This window comes from Notechis scutatus, chromosome 1 (genome assembly GCF_049901735.1).
Source record: "Notechis scutatus isolate UNSWTSFEM ecotype Mainland chromosome 1, rNotScu1.2, whole genome shotgun sequence".
In the NCBI taxonomy this organism is placed as follows: Eukaryota; Metazoa; Chordata; class Lepidosauria; order Squamata; family Elapidae; genus Notechis; species Notechis scutatus.
The window spans coordinates 152,033,111-152,049,785 of NC_142009.1; the positions used below are offsets into that span (position 1 = coordinate 152,033,111).

Genomic DNA, 16,675 nt, shown 5'->3' on the forward strand with positions numbered 1-16,675 from the left:
ATTTCCCCCTTCATAAGATTTTCCAGATTTTTATTGGGCCATCACTCTCAGAAACATATAGGTGATTAATGCCTTTTAATGATTGCAGCTACATAAGGGTCAGAGAAAAGAGGATTTCAAGTGCAAACAATGAGAGACAAACTATGCCCAGGCCTGGCTGATTGTGTGCTTCTCAGAAATCATCTGTGGCCACTCTTGAAGAAAGAATGCTGAAGTAGACAGACTTTGGTCTGACGCTGAGGGGCCATTTTTCTTGGGAGCAAATTACCTGTCATATTAAATGATTGCATTTAATATGTCTTTTGCTGTGGTGGTGGTTTAATTAAATAGCAAATCTACTCCCAAGCAAACTGCAACTCTGGGAAACGTAAGTGAACTTCAAGAACTTATATATATGCCTGCCCCCACCTCCTGCCCACCAACGGTGGCAAAAATACAAGAGAGTGAATATAGAACATTTTTTACAATCTAAAAGAATAAGCAATTTGGGGGCTAGAGAGCAAAATTTGACATTTTATTGAATGCCTTATTCCCCACTACCACCATTTGAAGTGACAGATATATCTGCTCTGCACAGTGGAGATCGAAAACACATTAAGCAGAAGTAAATTACAGACATAGCTGTATTAAGTTAAAAGTAGACTGTATTAGGTTAAAAGAAGTAGACTGAAATACTAACTAGATTACTGAGAAACAAGCAGTAGGTTTGAAAAAAAAACCTACCTATGAACATGCAAATAGTTAAGAGTTGTAAGCTTTTTTTTTTCACCCAGAAAAGGGAAGAGATATTTCTGGTCACCTGACCCATGCAAGAAACAAGTATTATCAGGGGAAATTGTTCTAACCATCTATGTAGTAGTCTAAAGTTAATACATGAAACAAGGGAATTCTTTTAAAGATTGCAATTGCTATTTACTGGATCACAGTAAATATTGCACAGCTTTACACTTTAATACAGCTACATACAATTATAATTAATAGTCATCTGCCCAGAATTTTAAAAATATTATCATTTTAAATAAGTGTGTGTGTGTGTGTGTTTCTTTATAATCATATTTTTAAAATCCTGCATTTTCCTTTTCTTTTTAGATTTTACGTCTTCAAACTTTTGGGGCCACTTCTTAATATAAGATTGTTATACAAAATATTTTCATTGGGGGAAATGTTCATGCCTACAACATCCTAAAAACAAAGATTAAATTTATTTATAATTTGGAGTAAAATGATAGCTGTCTGCTAGAACTCACTGTAGTAAAGACAGTTCTGCTGTTAGAATAGTTATCAGGCAGATTTTTTTTTTTGTACCCGATTCTCACATTTCTCCATTTTCTCTTAAAAATTAATATTAAGACATTATTTGCATACATGTAGGGTAATTAAAGATCATTATATGTTCAAATATAAATACAATATATTGATATCTGCCATAAAAAGTATTTGAGGAAAAAACCCACCCTGGATTATACAGCATAACTGTTGAGAGGTTTTCACAAGATTTTGAAAGATCTGACATGGACAAACTGAAGGAAGAAAGCAATCCACTCTGTTAAAAACAACAGAAAAGTTAATTGTTATTTAATTAACTGATTGATCAATTATATGCTATCAAGTTGGTTTTGACTCCTTGTAACTACATAGATAATTTCCTCCAGGACAATATTTTTTGCATAAGAAAATTTTGGGGTGGGAGCATAAACATTGTACTTTAATCTCATTCAAATTATTGCACCAAGATCACTCAGGCACTTACGTTTAGAAGTAATGGAAGTTTATTAAGTATTCAATAATCTCACCTTTCTTTTCTCCCTCAGTTTGGCTGCTTCCTTGGGATGATTGAATCGAAACATATTGGTCCGCCCAAGTAATATTACAGCACCTGGCAAGAAAATCATTGAAGCCATAAGCAAACTAAAGGCAGAGATATTTCTTCAATTCAGACTAAAACACAATTAGTTTACTCCATCATGGAATGAAAAATACATTTTTTAGAAAATGAGCTGTAGACTGCCACTTTTAAAAATGAAATGTATGATGTTTGTATTTTAAGCTGGGTAAAATTGCTTACTCAGATATTTTAAGAACAAGAGAAAACCATTTATTGGCAATAAACTTTTATCCCAATTTAAAAGAAATCCTCCAGGCTTTTTGAAATGATTCAAGTGGAATAGAGTGTGTTTTAGTCATCATAACCATATGTTTTCTAATATTTATTTTTCAACAAACACAAAGAAACACAAATATATTTGAAAAGAAAAAATGGGTGGAAGCTCATAAAAACTCACACGGAGAGCATTGTTTTTGTACCAAATTATTTGAACAAATTGTACTATATAATAGCCACCATATCAATTGCTGTATTAACTGATCACCTACAGCAAAAGTTCGCAAAGACAAAATTTCTCACAGAGCAATCCATGATACTCTGCATCAGAAATAGTATTTCCTCCCATATTTTAATAATTACATGCAAAGACATACTCATAAAAGTTGAAAGGTCTTATTAATCAGCAAGACCACCCTCCCAATCTAGTTCAGGTACCTGCTTCAAGAAAGTGTAGCAAATCTTAAGAGATTTATGTGCCTATTTTCATAAGTATATCAAGCTTAACACATAACTACTCTTGACAAAATAGGATGAGTAGAACCAATGAATGAATAAATGAATAAATGAATAAATAAATAAATAAACATTCCCGCTATTCTTCACCCTCTGGTAAACTTCACAGGATTTTAGATGTTCAGTCACTTTCCTGCCATATACAGTCTGGAACGAATGAATGCATTCATTCAGAGGGCGAATGCATGCATGCAGAGGGCGGAGAATAGCAGAAATAATTGCATCTTATAATCCTTCCCTATCATGGAAGCTCTATACCAGAGATTGGCAGATATAGCCAACATAAGACAAATCTCGCACTAGATCCTTCAAGGCAACCATTTTGTATCAACTCTTGTGGCCTTCATCACTAGGTGGCATAAGACAGCAGTTCTAAACTGAATTTTACTAAGACTATAAATCAAATTTTAATTCATATTTTTGCCACAATGGGTTGAACAGTGGAGATCCTAACAGATGCAGCAACTTACTTTCCTGTCAGAGATCATGAGGAAATTAAGAGCTACTTATAGCATGGAACATCTCACATCCATTCCATGTTATCATCAAACAAATAGATTAATGAGAAAGTTGAATGAAACTTGGGGTCCATGTTTGAAAAATGTATAGGAGAACATTTCGACAAATTAGAACTTGATATTGCCACAGCTTGTTTCCATGCAAGGCTGTGGTATAGCCTAGTCTGGAATTTCCTCTTGTGTACAGGAAGGAGAAGTCTGAATTAGTGCAGAGATTTCATTCAGATATATGCTTTATAAGTATTCTGACCATGATCAGAATGGTTTTTACTATACAATTATGTCTACTCTCTCACAATGAGGAGAGAGTAGATGGAAGTGGCAGAATAGATTGAACATCGGTGATCAAGAAGAACAAATACAACCATACATGAGCGCAGATCCAGGTCTACACTATGGCAATCAGAGTGGCACAACATTAATACTTTGCATTTATTGCTTCCATAGATTGTCATGCATTAACCCTATTTAGAGCAATTCAAACTATTATCAGTAGGAAGATAGGTTTTTAGAGTGCTGTGATTATTTTTCCAAACATCCCGGGGGTGGGGTGGGGGGTGGGGGGGGGAGAACCACATGCATATAGAAACTGCTGGGCAAGTTTAAAAGGGATGATAGACACAGAGTCTTACCAAATTATTTGCAAAAAAATAAAAAATGAACAGGATCTTCTGTGACATCAGCACCACGGATTAGATATTTATTATATCTGGTTGGTGAAAACTGACAAAAGGTAACTTCATTTTGATGAAGTGCTTGTGGCTAAATGCATCCTTGAGTGATGAGATCATGTTAGCTGACTTGAAGAAAGTGGCAGTGCATCTTTTTTTCAACTTGCTGTTACTTGACCCAGCTATTAGCCTTTCTCCAACCCTATCTTTCTTGGAAATGTTCTTAAAAAGGCAGCAGACCTGTAGTTACATGGTGTTATCGATGAAGCAAAATATCTAAATCTTTTTCACTTAGTTTCAAGCCAGGATGAGACATTGATTGCTTTTGCGGTGAACTGTGGTAGAACAGGGGATGGAGGGAGTATGGCCTTCCTGGTCCTGCTAGATTTCTGTTATCTTCAGTAATGAGCATGGTATACTTGTGAAGTCAGAATTGAGAATATGTTTTGCAGTAATCGTTTCTGATGGGCAGTTTCATTTGAGAGTGATGTATAGAAGATAGGTCAAATCTTGGAGATGTCCACAAAGGGGTCTCATGGGGCTTGACCATTTTAAGTCTAATTTCATTTCCATATGAGGTCAAAGGAGGGGGATAACTCCTCTTGGAATCACAGTTAATGTAAGGGGAGGTGGAGGCCATGGTCAGGAAGACTTATATGCATAGCTCTATATTGTGTACAAGTTGTGTTCATTCTAGGACCTCATAACTTTGCAAACTATCACTAATGCCTCTATTCCTTCACATTTGCTCTATATAGGGCTGCCCTTGCAAATCATATGAAAATTACAGAATGCAGCAGCCCTAAGGAATGTCACCATTAAGAACCCTGAGGTGAGCCTAGCCTCTGCACCATCTGATTTTTTATAACGCTGGTGACATATTTGCTGCTGTTTTCTAAGACAGTCAAGACCTTGGAGGCTATTTGGGGATGGATGACTACTGACTTGCTCCTCAAGAAATAGCAATTGTTGTGAATTATGAGAAGTATGACTGTATAGTGGCTTATGATAATAATTTTATTTTTTGTGTCATTATTAATTTTGCTTTCATCTCAACTGTATTTTAATGCTAGACTTATAATAAATGAAGGAAGTTGCATGGAGTGATTTTATAAGCTTTAGCAAATGAATAAAAAAAAAACTGAATTTATATCTTGAATCTGATCTGCCTAACCCATACCATACCATTGTTCCAAGTGAGTTAGCTTTCTATATTCTGCTCTAATTGAGAATAACTCAAACATTTCTTCTTGACTTGGAGAGATAAAAAATTATCTGGGGACTCAAATTAAAAACCTAGATTCCATTCTATAAATATTATGAACCATCGCATATATTGAAAAGAATGAAAATTAAACAGTTCAGCAGGGCAAGAGAAGCTGGGAAAATTAATTTTCAATATGAAAACAGAATACGGTTTACAAATGAGGAGGCATAAGATTTTCTGTGAAGTATCACCTAAGTGATCTTGAATATAACCAGGTAATTACATTCCGTTTGGTAAATTCTGTGTTCCAGCATAGTTCTGTCAATAGAGTTTATAGATAGAAATCAGTATCAAATGAATGTAATTTCCATGTGACACGGCTTACACATTTCTTCAAATACTTGTACTTCAGTTTGCCTTTATTTTAATGTAAATATTCCAATCCACCATAGAAATAAAAACGTAATAAAGTGTTAGGACTCTACTGCATCGATTCTTAGAGTAGAAGGATCTAGTGCTTTTTTTTCTTCAAAATTATACTAACAATTCTTACTAAACTTTATCCCAGGCTAATATTAAAGATTTACTGTTCATATAACTTCATGCTATTTCAATACTCTCACTGTAATTTATGTGATGCATTGGACTGGTTTTTTTTTTCAACTTTTGCAACTACTAGGTCTGAAGTTGCAATTCTAGCAGCTATGCCATGAAATAGTTTCTTTTGACTAACATATACTTGTTACTTAACATTCTTCTTGATCTGAAAGTTAAATTTTCTATATTCTTTTTGAAGGATATTCACTCAATCAACTGTTACAAATCAATGGGAAAAGTAATTCTATGTGGCACATTTATATTGCAATATTATAAAAATTTACATTTTACCAAGCATATACAGAATTTAACATGACTAATAGGTTTAAATATTTAGAAAACTTTGGTTGTAGGATTTATTTCTACAAACAAGTTAATTTTAGAGTAATTAAACAGTGCAAAAAAGTTATTTCAGTATTTCCAACTTTATTTGAAGGAAATGTCATTTTGATCTAAGTCAACTGCACAACCAAAAGGGATTTAGAGTTTAAAAATATTTGTTAAGGGCAGGTGATATGTGATACCAATTACATCCATACAATTAATATATGGTCTTTTTTGTTGTCTGAATAGTAAGTTAAGCATGAAGACTTTGAGATGTTGGTAAAATTAGGGAGGAGGAAGAAGAGTAGTAGTTGCTTAATGCTCATTGCCATGTAACTGATATAAACGTAATCCACTGTAACTGAAAATATATACATGATTGCCATCATAACCAGTTGCTGTGGGTCAGAATAGAAAACTGAGGGTTTTTTTTAGTACATTAGTACTGTAAATTCAAGAAGAAGCAGACCAGATTTTGTTACATATGTGCAACATACATAATATCCTACTAATAGTAAGGGCACAATATCATTAAGTTATCATACAGTTTGGCCAACATACTGCAAGTACAACCAAAGTCCAAACATATGTTTTTTTACTCCAAACACATTTACATTATCCTATGTAATCTAGGTTTCTCATCTAAAGGCCACTTTGTAAGCCAAATAAACCACTTGTCAACTCTCAACACGACTCTAGCCGAAGCCATATGTTCTTTGCTTTGTGTCTTAGTTATCATACTTATGGGGGGTGGGGAGAGGGACTTATGGAATGTAGAATGTTTTCCTCCGATGTGCCAGATATAACAATGATAAGACTCCTGAGAACCAGGGCTAAATCAGCGTGCCCTAGCAACGGCAGGAGAAAGTGCTGAGAAGTTCATCACCTGCTTGGGTGGCTAATGTGACCTGTGACACGAGAGGGGTGGACGGTATCTATTCTTTAATTATAACAAAAACATGGGAACATTACTCGGAACTATGACACACCACTGTCAGCTGCCCACTACTTACGTATATGCGATAAAATAAAAAAAACAGAGTAATATATGGATAACGAATGTGAATACAAAAGTGAAATATGACAGAATTTTTTCTGACTTCAGTTTTCTCATTCATAGCTCCTCTAGTTCTCTTTCATATAAATTACATGTATAGTACTTGCTTCATTGCATTGATCTTATATTCTGACTCTAAATTCTGTAGGTCAAATTTCATTAATCCTGTATATAGTTTCATGACATGAATAGTACAACATGTATTTGATTTAAAATGGCTCATTTTTGACAATTTCAAATTTTGCTTGGTTCATGCTTCTCACATTCTACTTTCCAACGATATATCTCCTACTAAAAGATGAAATTTTCTTTCAGTAGTGGATCCTTTGTTGATATATAATTTATTAGGGCTTTGTTCAGGCCATATTTCTGTCTTCAGATCTGCTTGTTAAAAGTTCAAACTTTCCCTCTGTAATTAGAGGAAAGTCTTCCAAATTGTGAGTCTTAACATCTGGCATCACTAATTCATCCAAACATTATAGACATAGGCAGAATGGAAAAAAAATGGTTTGCTATTCCAAGTTTGATTTTGAATTTAAAGTTCTCCTATATAAGTTGGTTTGTCTCATGTCTGCAAAGCCCACCTATCCTCCCTCCTTCTACCCTGTGGTAGATTACCCAAAGATCTCCTCCCTTTCGGACCTCACTAGAAGGATGACCTAGCTAAGAATTCCTATTCTTGCAAGCATCACTTTTACAGTCATTGATGCTATTGAACTCTCCCATCACAGCAAAGTGGTAATTGATGTTTTCAGAGCTTGGTTGTTTTCTTGCAGACATTTCAATACCCAAACTAGGTAACATCATCAATGCTAGTGGTAATTGCCTATCAATATCGTTTTCAAAATTAATGGTCATCACTACAACTTGGGAAAAAAAGGATATATATTTTTTATTTGAACTTCCATTCCTATATATTCTGATAAGGAATTCCAGTAAACACAGTGAAATAAATCAACAAATCACACTTTAAAGTCAGCAGAAGCTAGAATTTTCAGCCATGCCTAAAGTAACAAAGTGCTAACAAGGTAAGTAAAATGCAAGCAAGCAAGTCACTAAGGAATACACTAGATGGCTGGAAACATTTAATGCTGGAAATCAAGATATTTTGGTTTAAGTTATATCACATTTATTAGCTACAAATTCTTAGACATTGTTTGGGGTAAGAGTTCCATTGTGTTTAGGAAAGCATGATCTCTTTTGATCCACCCTTTATGGAATATTTTAATACACATATAAATAACCTAGTCAGTAAGGATAATCTTATTAATCACCCTGACAATAATATCCTAATGGGTTGTGGCTCATTAACTAACAATATAATATAACCAATTAAACAAAAGTAGATTTGCATAAGTCACAAAGAGGGCTTGTAAACCCACTTCCCCCTGGATATTGCTTATTGGCCCCTGGTATAAAACTGCCAATTAATCAATTTATGCTTTGATGTATTGTATATCCGTATCTGGTGTAAAAGTACTCCATGGAAAATAACATTTCTTCAATAGCAAATTTCATACCTTAGTTATATGCTAACTGATTGCCTAATATAGTTAAGGCATAAGGCTAAAATCGGCAGACCATAAGTTATAGTCCCACCTTGGCATGAAGCCAGCTGGGTGACCTTGGGCCAGTCACTCGCTCTTTCAGCCCTAGGAAGCAGGAAATGGCAACTCACTTCTAAAACCTTGGCAAGAAAACTACAGGGAATAATACAGGGAATAATACACACACACACACACACTTTATAGAAAGGAAATATTGTTTAGTACAAGGTTAGAAATTTTGGCTGTAACTTACTTTGAGATTTTTAAAATAGGGAGTAGAATAAAATTATTTAAATAACTATTTTTTCTGAACACCCCTTACTCTGTGACAATAATGGTCTCTGAATTCCCTTTCCTGTTTACTGGCTCTAAACCTGTACAACATTACTTATATGGTTCATGTTATTAGCAAGACTTTACTTCATTATCTTCACAATATAGCTCAACTCCTTCTTTGTCCAACCATTTCAAATTAATACTATTTTTCAAATGAAAGGGTACAGTTAAGCATGAAGAAGCTAATTAAAAATTTCTGACACAGGTATTTAAAGATCCTTAAATTCAAACTTAAAAATATTTAACAAATAGTTCTAATACACAAATCTTAAAAGCTAATAGCAATAACAATAGCACTTAGATTTATATACTGCTTCACAGTGCTTTACAGCCTGCTCAAAGTGGTTTAGAATCAGCATATTGCCCCCAACAATTTGGGTCCTCATTTTACCCACCTCAGAAGGATCGAAGGCTGAGTCAACCTTGAGCCTGGTGGGATTCGATCTGCCAAATTGCAGTAGGAATGACTTGCAGTACTGCACTCTAACCACTGCGCCACCAAGGCTCCTTATATATGATATAAGCATTATATATTTAATGCTAATATATTATGAAATATGACAGTTGTCATTTGTCTATATTTAAGATAGTAGTCTTAGTGAATTCAGAATATGTACCTCAGTATTTATCGGCGTATAACACGCACAGGCGTATAACACGATCTTCATTTTAAGGGGGAAATTTCAGGAAAAAAATTAAAAAAATTCTGCCTGCCTGCCTTAGTTTCTGGTTGTTTGGGAGCAGCTTCGGCTGAGAATAATAACTATTCGCCTTTTACTCAGCCGAAGCTGTTCCGATTCAACCATTAACGAAGGCAGGCAGGCAGGCAGAACGGAGCACTGCGGGCGGGCGGACGGGGTGGGGTGGGGAGAAACGGGCGCTTCAGGGAAGCTGTGGCGACAGGAAAAGCTCCCCGCTCTTTGAAGCAGTTTCTTCCTGTGCTGATGGAGGAGCGAGAGAGCGACTGAGAGAGCTGACCCAGAGAGAAGGACAGGCTTCGGTTGCTTCCTCCCTCCCCTTCTTTCATTTGTGTCCTTGATCCCGATCCCAGCAGCATTCACCGAAGGCTTCTAACATTATATCGGGCGTATAACACGCATACATCATTTGCCCCTATTTTCAGGGGGAAAAGTGCGTGTTATACGCCGATAAATACGGTATATCTTCTTCTAAAACATGTGTTCTCCAAGTTAAACCCATAATGCCATGAAGAAAAACAAAAACATGTCTCAATTTAACATACTTATATCATTGTAGAACCCTAAATTGCATAGTATTTCTTCTTATCCTCCTCAGCATGCAAATAGTAAATTTAAATAAAATGGGCGTTGGTTCTACTCTGACACGCCATTTCTCTGGAGCCGTGAGGATCATCCAGAGAGTGGGAGGTGCTTCAGTCTACGCGTTGATGGCTGAGCTCAATCACTGAGGAACGCTCCGCCCTCCATCACGTGGTTCTCTTGCGTTCCCCAGTTTGCGTGAAGACGAAGGTGAAGAGAAGGACGTTGCTCTGCTCTCCCTATGCTAAATAGGTCATTGGCGAAACAAGGCCCCACCAGACGGCAATTAGAGGGCTGGATGATCCTCACGGCTCCAGAGAAATGGCGTGTCAGGTAAGAACCAACGCCCATTCTCCTGAGAGCCGTTCGGATCATCCAGAGAGTGGGACATACCAAAGCTTGGCTGTCCTACGGAGGGACCCCGTCTGGTCCTGCAATCTCCGAGGTTCCCTGAAGACTCGCTGGAGGACTCGCCTACCAAACGAAGCCTCCGCCGAGGCAAAGGTGTCAATCTTATAGTGTCTAATGAAAGGAGAGGGGGATGCCCAAGTGGCTGCCCGACAAATATCAGAAATTGGAGCCTGGGTGGCCCAAGCCGCCGAGGTGGCTGCACTTCTGGTGGAGTGTGCTGTGATCCCCTGGGTACTGGCAGTGCCTGGGACAAATAAGCCTTGGAAATGGTAGCCCTAATCCAGCGGCCGATGGTTGACGGGGACACTTTGTGGCCTAAGGATTTGGGCTGGAAGGAAAGGAAGAGAGATTCTGACCTCCGGAAGGGTTGGGTACGCTTAATGTAAATGCGTAGGGCCCGTCTTACGCCTAGTGAGTGCCAAAGCTTCTCCTTTCCCGCGAGGGATTGGGACAGAAGTTCGGGAGTATGAGTTCTTGAGCCCTGTGAAAGGTCGAGTTAACCTTGGGCAGGAAGGTAGGGTCCGGTCGGAGGACCACCCTATCGGCATGAAATATGCAAAGGTCCTTCCTTACCGACAAGGCTGCTAACTCCGATATGCGGCGGGCAAGTAATAGCTACCAGGAATACCACTTTGAATGTGAGGAATTGGAGAGAGGCTTCCTGAGAGGCTCAAAGGGTTGCTTAGTCAGAGACACCAGGACCTTGTTAAGGTCCCAGGTAGGGTATCGGTGTATGGTTGGGGACACAGGTTGGTGGCCCCCTGAGGAATGCCCGAATACGGGGTGGTGGGAAAGGGAACCAGGTTATCACAGTCAATGACTGTGGATAGCGCTGCGACCTGACGCCTTAGGGTGTTGGGGAAAGCCCTTTCCTCAGGCCCTCTTGGAGGAACTCCAAGACCTGAGCTATGGAAGGTGACAGCGGGTTGATCTGAGACCATGACACCACTTGCAGAATCCCTTCCAAGTGGCGTTGTATGTATATGCGGGTTGTTGAAGGTCGCCTGGCGGCTAAAATGGTCTCAATAACTTGGTCGGAAAACCGTTCTTTCCTTAAGCGCCCCGCTCAACCTCCAAACGGCTAACTGGAGCCACTGAGGGTCTGGGTGTTGAAGGGCCCCTGGGAGAGGGATATCCTGGTCGGGGGATTCTCCAGGGAGGGGCCACCGATAAGTTGCGGAGGTCCGCAAACCAGGGGCGCCTGGGCCAGAAGGGTGCTACAGAATCAGCTCTGCCCTCTCGGAGATGAGCTTCTGGAGAACTCTGGGAACCAGGGCTAGAGGCGGGAAGGCATAGAGGAGCCCTGTGGGCCAGGGGCAACGGAGGGCGTCGTGATTCTCGGCCCCGTGAGGGGTACCTGGAGAAAACCTGGGAGTTGCGTGTTGAGTGGGGAGGCGAAGAGGTCTACTAACGGGAGACCGAACATTCTGGTCGCTTCCCTGAATAGTGACGGTGGATGCGCCATTCGGACTGGTCCACCGTGGTCCTGCTTAGCCAATCCGCTTGGGTGTTTGAGTCCCCTGAGATGTGTTCGGCTCTGAGGGAGAGGAGATTGCGCTCTGCCCAACGGCAGAGGCGTTCGGCCTCCTCATCAAGCGGATGGACTGTGTGCCCCCTGACGGTTGACGTGAGCCTTGGCGGTGACGTTGTCCGTGAGTATGAGGACATGCCGCCCGTACTTGGGGGAGGAAAACTGCGCAGGGCCAGGAAGATGGCGTGGAGCTCCAGCCAGTTTATACTGCACCCCCGTTCTACCTGAGACCATGTGCCCTGTGTTGAGAGCGAGAGGATGTGAGCGCCCCATCCGGACAGGCTGGCATCTGTGGTGAGGGTGAGGCGTTGGGGCTCCTTGATGAAGTGACCCTTGTTGATGGTGGGGCTGGTCCACCAGAGGAGAGATGTAAGGACTTTTGGAGGTACCTTGACTGTGGCCTTTGAGTTGCTTCTGCCGGTCCGCTGGAATGGGAGCAGGGACCATTGTAGGGGTCTAGCGTGTAACGGGCCCATGGAACAATGGAGATACAAGAAACCATTTTACCCAGTAATTTGGACAATTCTAAAATTGTAACCTTCCTGGAGCGCTGATATGCCTGACGGCTTCCTGGATACTAAGGAATCTCTCGGGGAGAGGAACACCTTACCCTGCACTGAGTCAATGACAGCCCCCAAGTGGGAGATCCTTGTAGATGGGGATAGTTGGCTCTTTTGCCAATTAACTAGGAAACCATGGTCTTGGAGGGCCGAGATAGTAACCCTGATGTCCCTCTCTGCTTGGGGTCTGGAGGGAGAGAGGATGAGGATGTCATCCAGGTAGCAATGGAGGCGGACCGGGAGATTCCTGAGATGAGCCGCCAGGGCCGCGAGGACTTTAGTGAAGGTCCTCGGGCAGAGGCTAGCCCAAAGGGAAGGCGACATATTGGAAGTGGCGGTGGTTGTAGCAGAACCTGAGGAATTTGAAATGGGAGGGTCGGATTGGAATGTGGAGGTAGGCCTCGGAGAGGTCTATGGAGGATAGCCAGTCCCCTTGGCGGATGCTGAGGAGGATGGACTGCAGGGTGTGCATCTTGAACCTGCGATAGACCAGATAACGGTTAAGGCGTTTAAGGTCCAAGATGGCCCTCCATCCTCCGGAGGATTTGGGGACTACAAAAAGGTGGGAGTAGAACCCCTGCCCCGCTGGGAGGGTGGGACGGGTTGAATGGCCTGTATTTGGAGAAGATGATGGATTGCTGAATCCATTAGGTTGCTTGATGGGGTCCCTGAGGGGGACGCCAGAAAGAAGTCAGGGGGCGCTCTTGAATTCGAGCGTGAGGCCGAGTCTGATGGTATCACGGACCCAGGTATCAGAGGTGGAAGAGTCCCATCGGTCGGCAAAGTGCTTGAGGCGTCCGCCGATGGGAGGAGAGGGACGGGATCTATCTACGCCGGAAGGGCCTCCCTCCTGAGCCCCTGAAAGGGCGCCTGTAGCCGCTGCCCCTCCTGTTCCTATCGGCCGGATCGGTTCGATCCTGGGGCTGGAACGGTCGGGAGGCGGGGGTCTCGAGTACCTTGGCGGGAAGGGAGACTGGTAGAAAGGGCGGGAGGAGCCTCTCCGAAATGGCTGGGGCCTCTAGACTCTGACCTCCGAAACAGAGGAGGGAGAAATTTTCTCTTGCTCCGGGTTTCAGATAGCAAGGGGTCCAGAGCCGTGCCAAATAGTTTGTCCCCTTTATGGGGGCAGTAGCCAGCTTAACTTTGTTTTTAACGTCCGCCTGCCAGTGTTTAAGCCAGAGCAGGCGGCGAGCAGTGACATGGGACGTTATTGCCGGGCAGAGAACTTGACCGCATGGAAGGTGGCGTCAGCGGAAAATTCCGCCAGGCCGTCAGTTTTGCTATGTCCTGGTGAGCCCTTGTGTTGGAGGTGGGAACATGTTGCTTCAGTTGCCGCCACCGGATCGAGGATCTGGTGAAGAAAGAAGCCGCAGTGGCTGATCTAATGGCCCAGGAGTCCGCTTGGTGAGCTCTACGTAGGGCGAGCTCGGACCTCTTGTCCTCGGGTTTCAGAGCCTCTAGGGGGTCACTGGGGAGGACGAGGAGGCCAACCCGACAATGGGCTCATCCACCTCGGGGTGTTGAGTAAGTCACAGAAACTCGACTCGAGGTTAAAGAACCTCCTGTCCAGGCTGGATGGGGCGGGAGGGGCCCTAGTAGAATTCAGTTGATTTGAGACCAGGTCATGAAATAGGGGTGGAGCCGGGATTACCTCCGCCTCCACCACGGGTTGACTAAAGATGGCGTCCTCCTGACCTTCTGCCGGGAGGGGAGAGCTGAGGAGGTTTGCACCAACAGGCCAGAGATGTTCCTGGCTTTGAATAAAAGGGATTTAAACATGTGGGGCTTGAACAGGCCCGCAACAGTGGGTTGGTCCGGGGTGAGACCTTCATCCTCAGACATGTCCCCTCCATAGGATCTACCTCCGATAGGGGCTCCTCTTGTTGCATAGACCCCCATTCCATTTCCTCTTCCCTCCCAAATTGGTCTAGATACTCTATATCCTCCTCCGGGTCCCTTTCTGGGAGAGGACTGCCCCTTGAGAAGGTACCTGACCACGAGTAGGGTCTGATCTAGGCGAGGACCTCATTGATGGTGGGTCGTGTTCGGGCGCCAGTGAGGGGGAGTAGACCTGGACATCTGTTGAAGGCCCTCTGCTATCCTCTGGCGAATGGCCCGTTCCATCAATGCCTGTATGTGCGGGATCTCGGATGAGGGGGCCTCCTCCTGGCGAAGACCAGCGGCCGTGGGCGTGAAAGTAGCTTCAGGAGGTTGTCTGGTTGATGGGCCGGGAGCCTGGTGTCCCTGGGATGGGCTGCGCCTGGAGACGGAAAAACAATCTGGAGGAGGGGGGGTCTGGAGGTAGAAGGAGCGGAGGGTGCTGGAAGTACCGGTTGTGTCTCTCTGGACCGCCTGTCAAATTCCCTCTCGAGAGCCCTGTGACGTCGTAGGGCGCCTCTCTGAGAAGCCTTAGAGGTCTCTTTAGGTGTTTCCTTAGGAGTTTCCTTAGCCTGTTTGCGCAGGTGGTAGGATTTGGATTTGGCCTTCAAAGAAGGGCCTTTGGTGGGAATGTCATCTGCCATTGTACAAGAAAGGACAGTAATACAGTTAAAGGCGGTTGGCTCGCCAAGGGTTCGACTCTACAACAAAGGTCGCATGTCCTTTCAGCTGGCCCACACCCCTTTTGGAATTTAGATGTATAAATTCTGTAATATAGATGTTGAAATAATTCTTAATACTTATCTGCACAAGCAGGATAACAATCCAATGAGACTTGGAATGCTAAGGTACAATATCAATAAGAAAAAAATTACAGGAATAAACTCACTCAGGTCTATCTATATGTGAGTATAAATATAAACCTATATATGAGGAAATATCTAGACCTGCATACAGGCAGATATTCCAATGTCTATTAGAATTAGAACTATTGTTAATATTCTTGTTCTAATATTATTATTAGTAATATATGATTATTATTAATATTATTACTATTATAATTATTATAATTGTAATTATTAATATTATTATTATTACTCTATTAATGAAAGATTGCCAATTATCCGAATTAAACGCCTGAGGCTGGAAGAGAGGCCTCTGGCAGCTGGAGCTCCCAGGCAACAACCGGGAGGGATAGGCTGCAATCACTTGCCCTGAGCCTGCTGGGAAGCCAACAATTACTAAATTGTACCAATTAGCAAAGGCCCTACAGGCTGAGAGGCCTGTGCTAGGGCCGGTTACTTCGCAGCGCTATGAGGCCTCAATCTTTTTATTTTATTTTTTAAGATGGCGCCCGCCACGTGGGGCGCCCTAGAGGCGATCGCCCACATTGCTAAAGTCCCGGGCTGCTCAGGGCAATGAAGTTTTTACTCTCGGCCTTAAAGGAGGCCGAGGAAGCCAAGCAGTAAGTTTTCGCCCCTTCTTAGGGCGAGCGGCGCTATGTGGGGAATACCAGCAGCACTTATCAGTGCGATCAGTAAAGCTGCTGCAAGCGCAGCGAGAGAAACGGCAGGCAAGAGATCAAATTGGGGGAATTAGCGCCGAGCGAAAGTCGCCTGCGTCTACAACCCTGGGGGCGAAAAAACGCGCTCCCTTAAATCCCAGTCCTGCGCCAGAAGGCTAAGGAAAATAACTTGTTTTTCTCTATAAATATTTCCAAACCTGAGAGCAAGTCTTGGATCAGCCAAGGAGTGAGAAATGCACAGCCTAACTTGACGACGGCTGAGCGCAAACTGGGGAACGCAAGAGAGCCACGTGATGGAGGGCGGAGCGTTCCTCAGTGATTGAGCTCAGCCATCAACGACGTAGACTGAAGCACCTCCCACTCTCTGGATGATCCGAACGGCTCTCAGGAGAATAGTGTGAGGGTGTTCTATAAAGCCCTGAGAGAGAAATACACATTACAAATAGATGCATGCTATGTTAGGGGCTAACACAAGCATCTAGAATACCATAATCCAGCTGGAGATATTGATTTTGTCCGTAGATTAGTGAGGAAACTGATGAAAAGCCTTGCATTTCTCAGAACAACTGAATTCTTTAAAACAGGCAAAGCTATAGCAGTCTTGTAACCATTTATC

General features: G+C 42.3%; 1 protein-coding gene across 4 annotated transcripts in view; it reads right to left on the reverse strand.

The window, feature by feature from the left end:
• KIF16B (kinesin family member 16B) overlaps positions 1–16,675 on the reverse strand; it is a 150,482-nt gene that overhangs the window by 76,535 nt on the left and 57,272 nt on the right. For all 4 annotated transcript variants that reach the window (XM_026668491.2, XM_026668490.2, XM_026668486.2 and 1 more), the window contains exons 16-17: positions 1,794–1,876; positions 1,455–1,543 (exon numbers count right to left, since the gene is read on the reverse strand). In XM_026668491.2, coding sequence (XP_026524276.1) covers positions 1,455–1,543; positions 1,794–1,876 — 172 coding nt within the window. The remainder of the gene's footprint in view (positions 1–1,454; positions 1,544–1,793; positions 1,877–16,675) is intronic.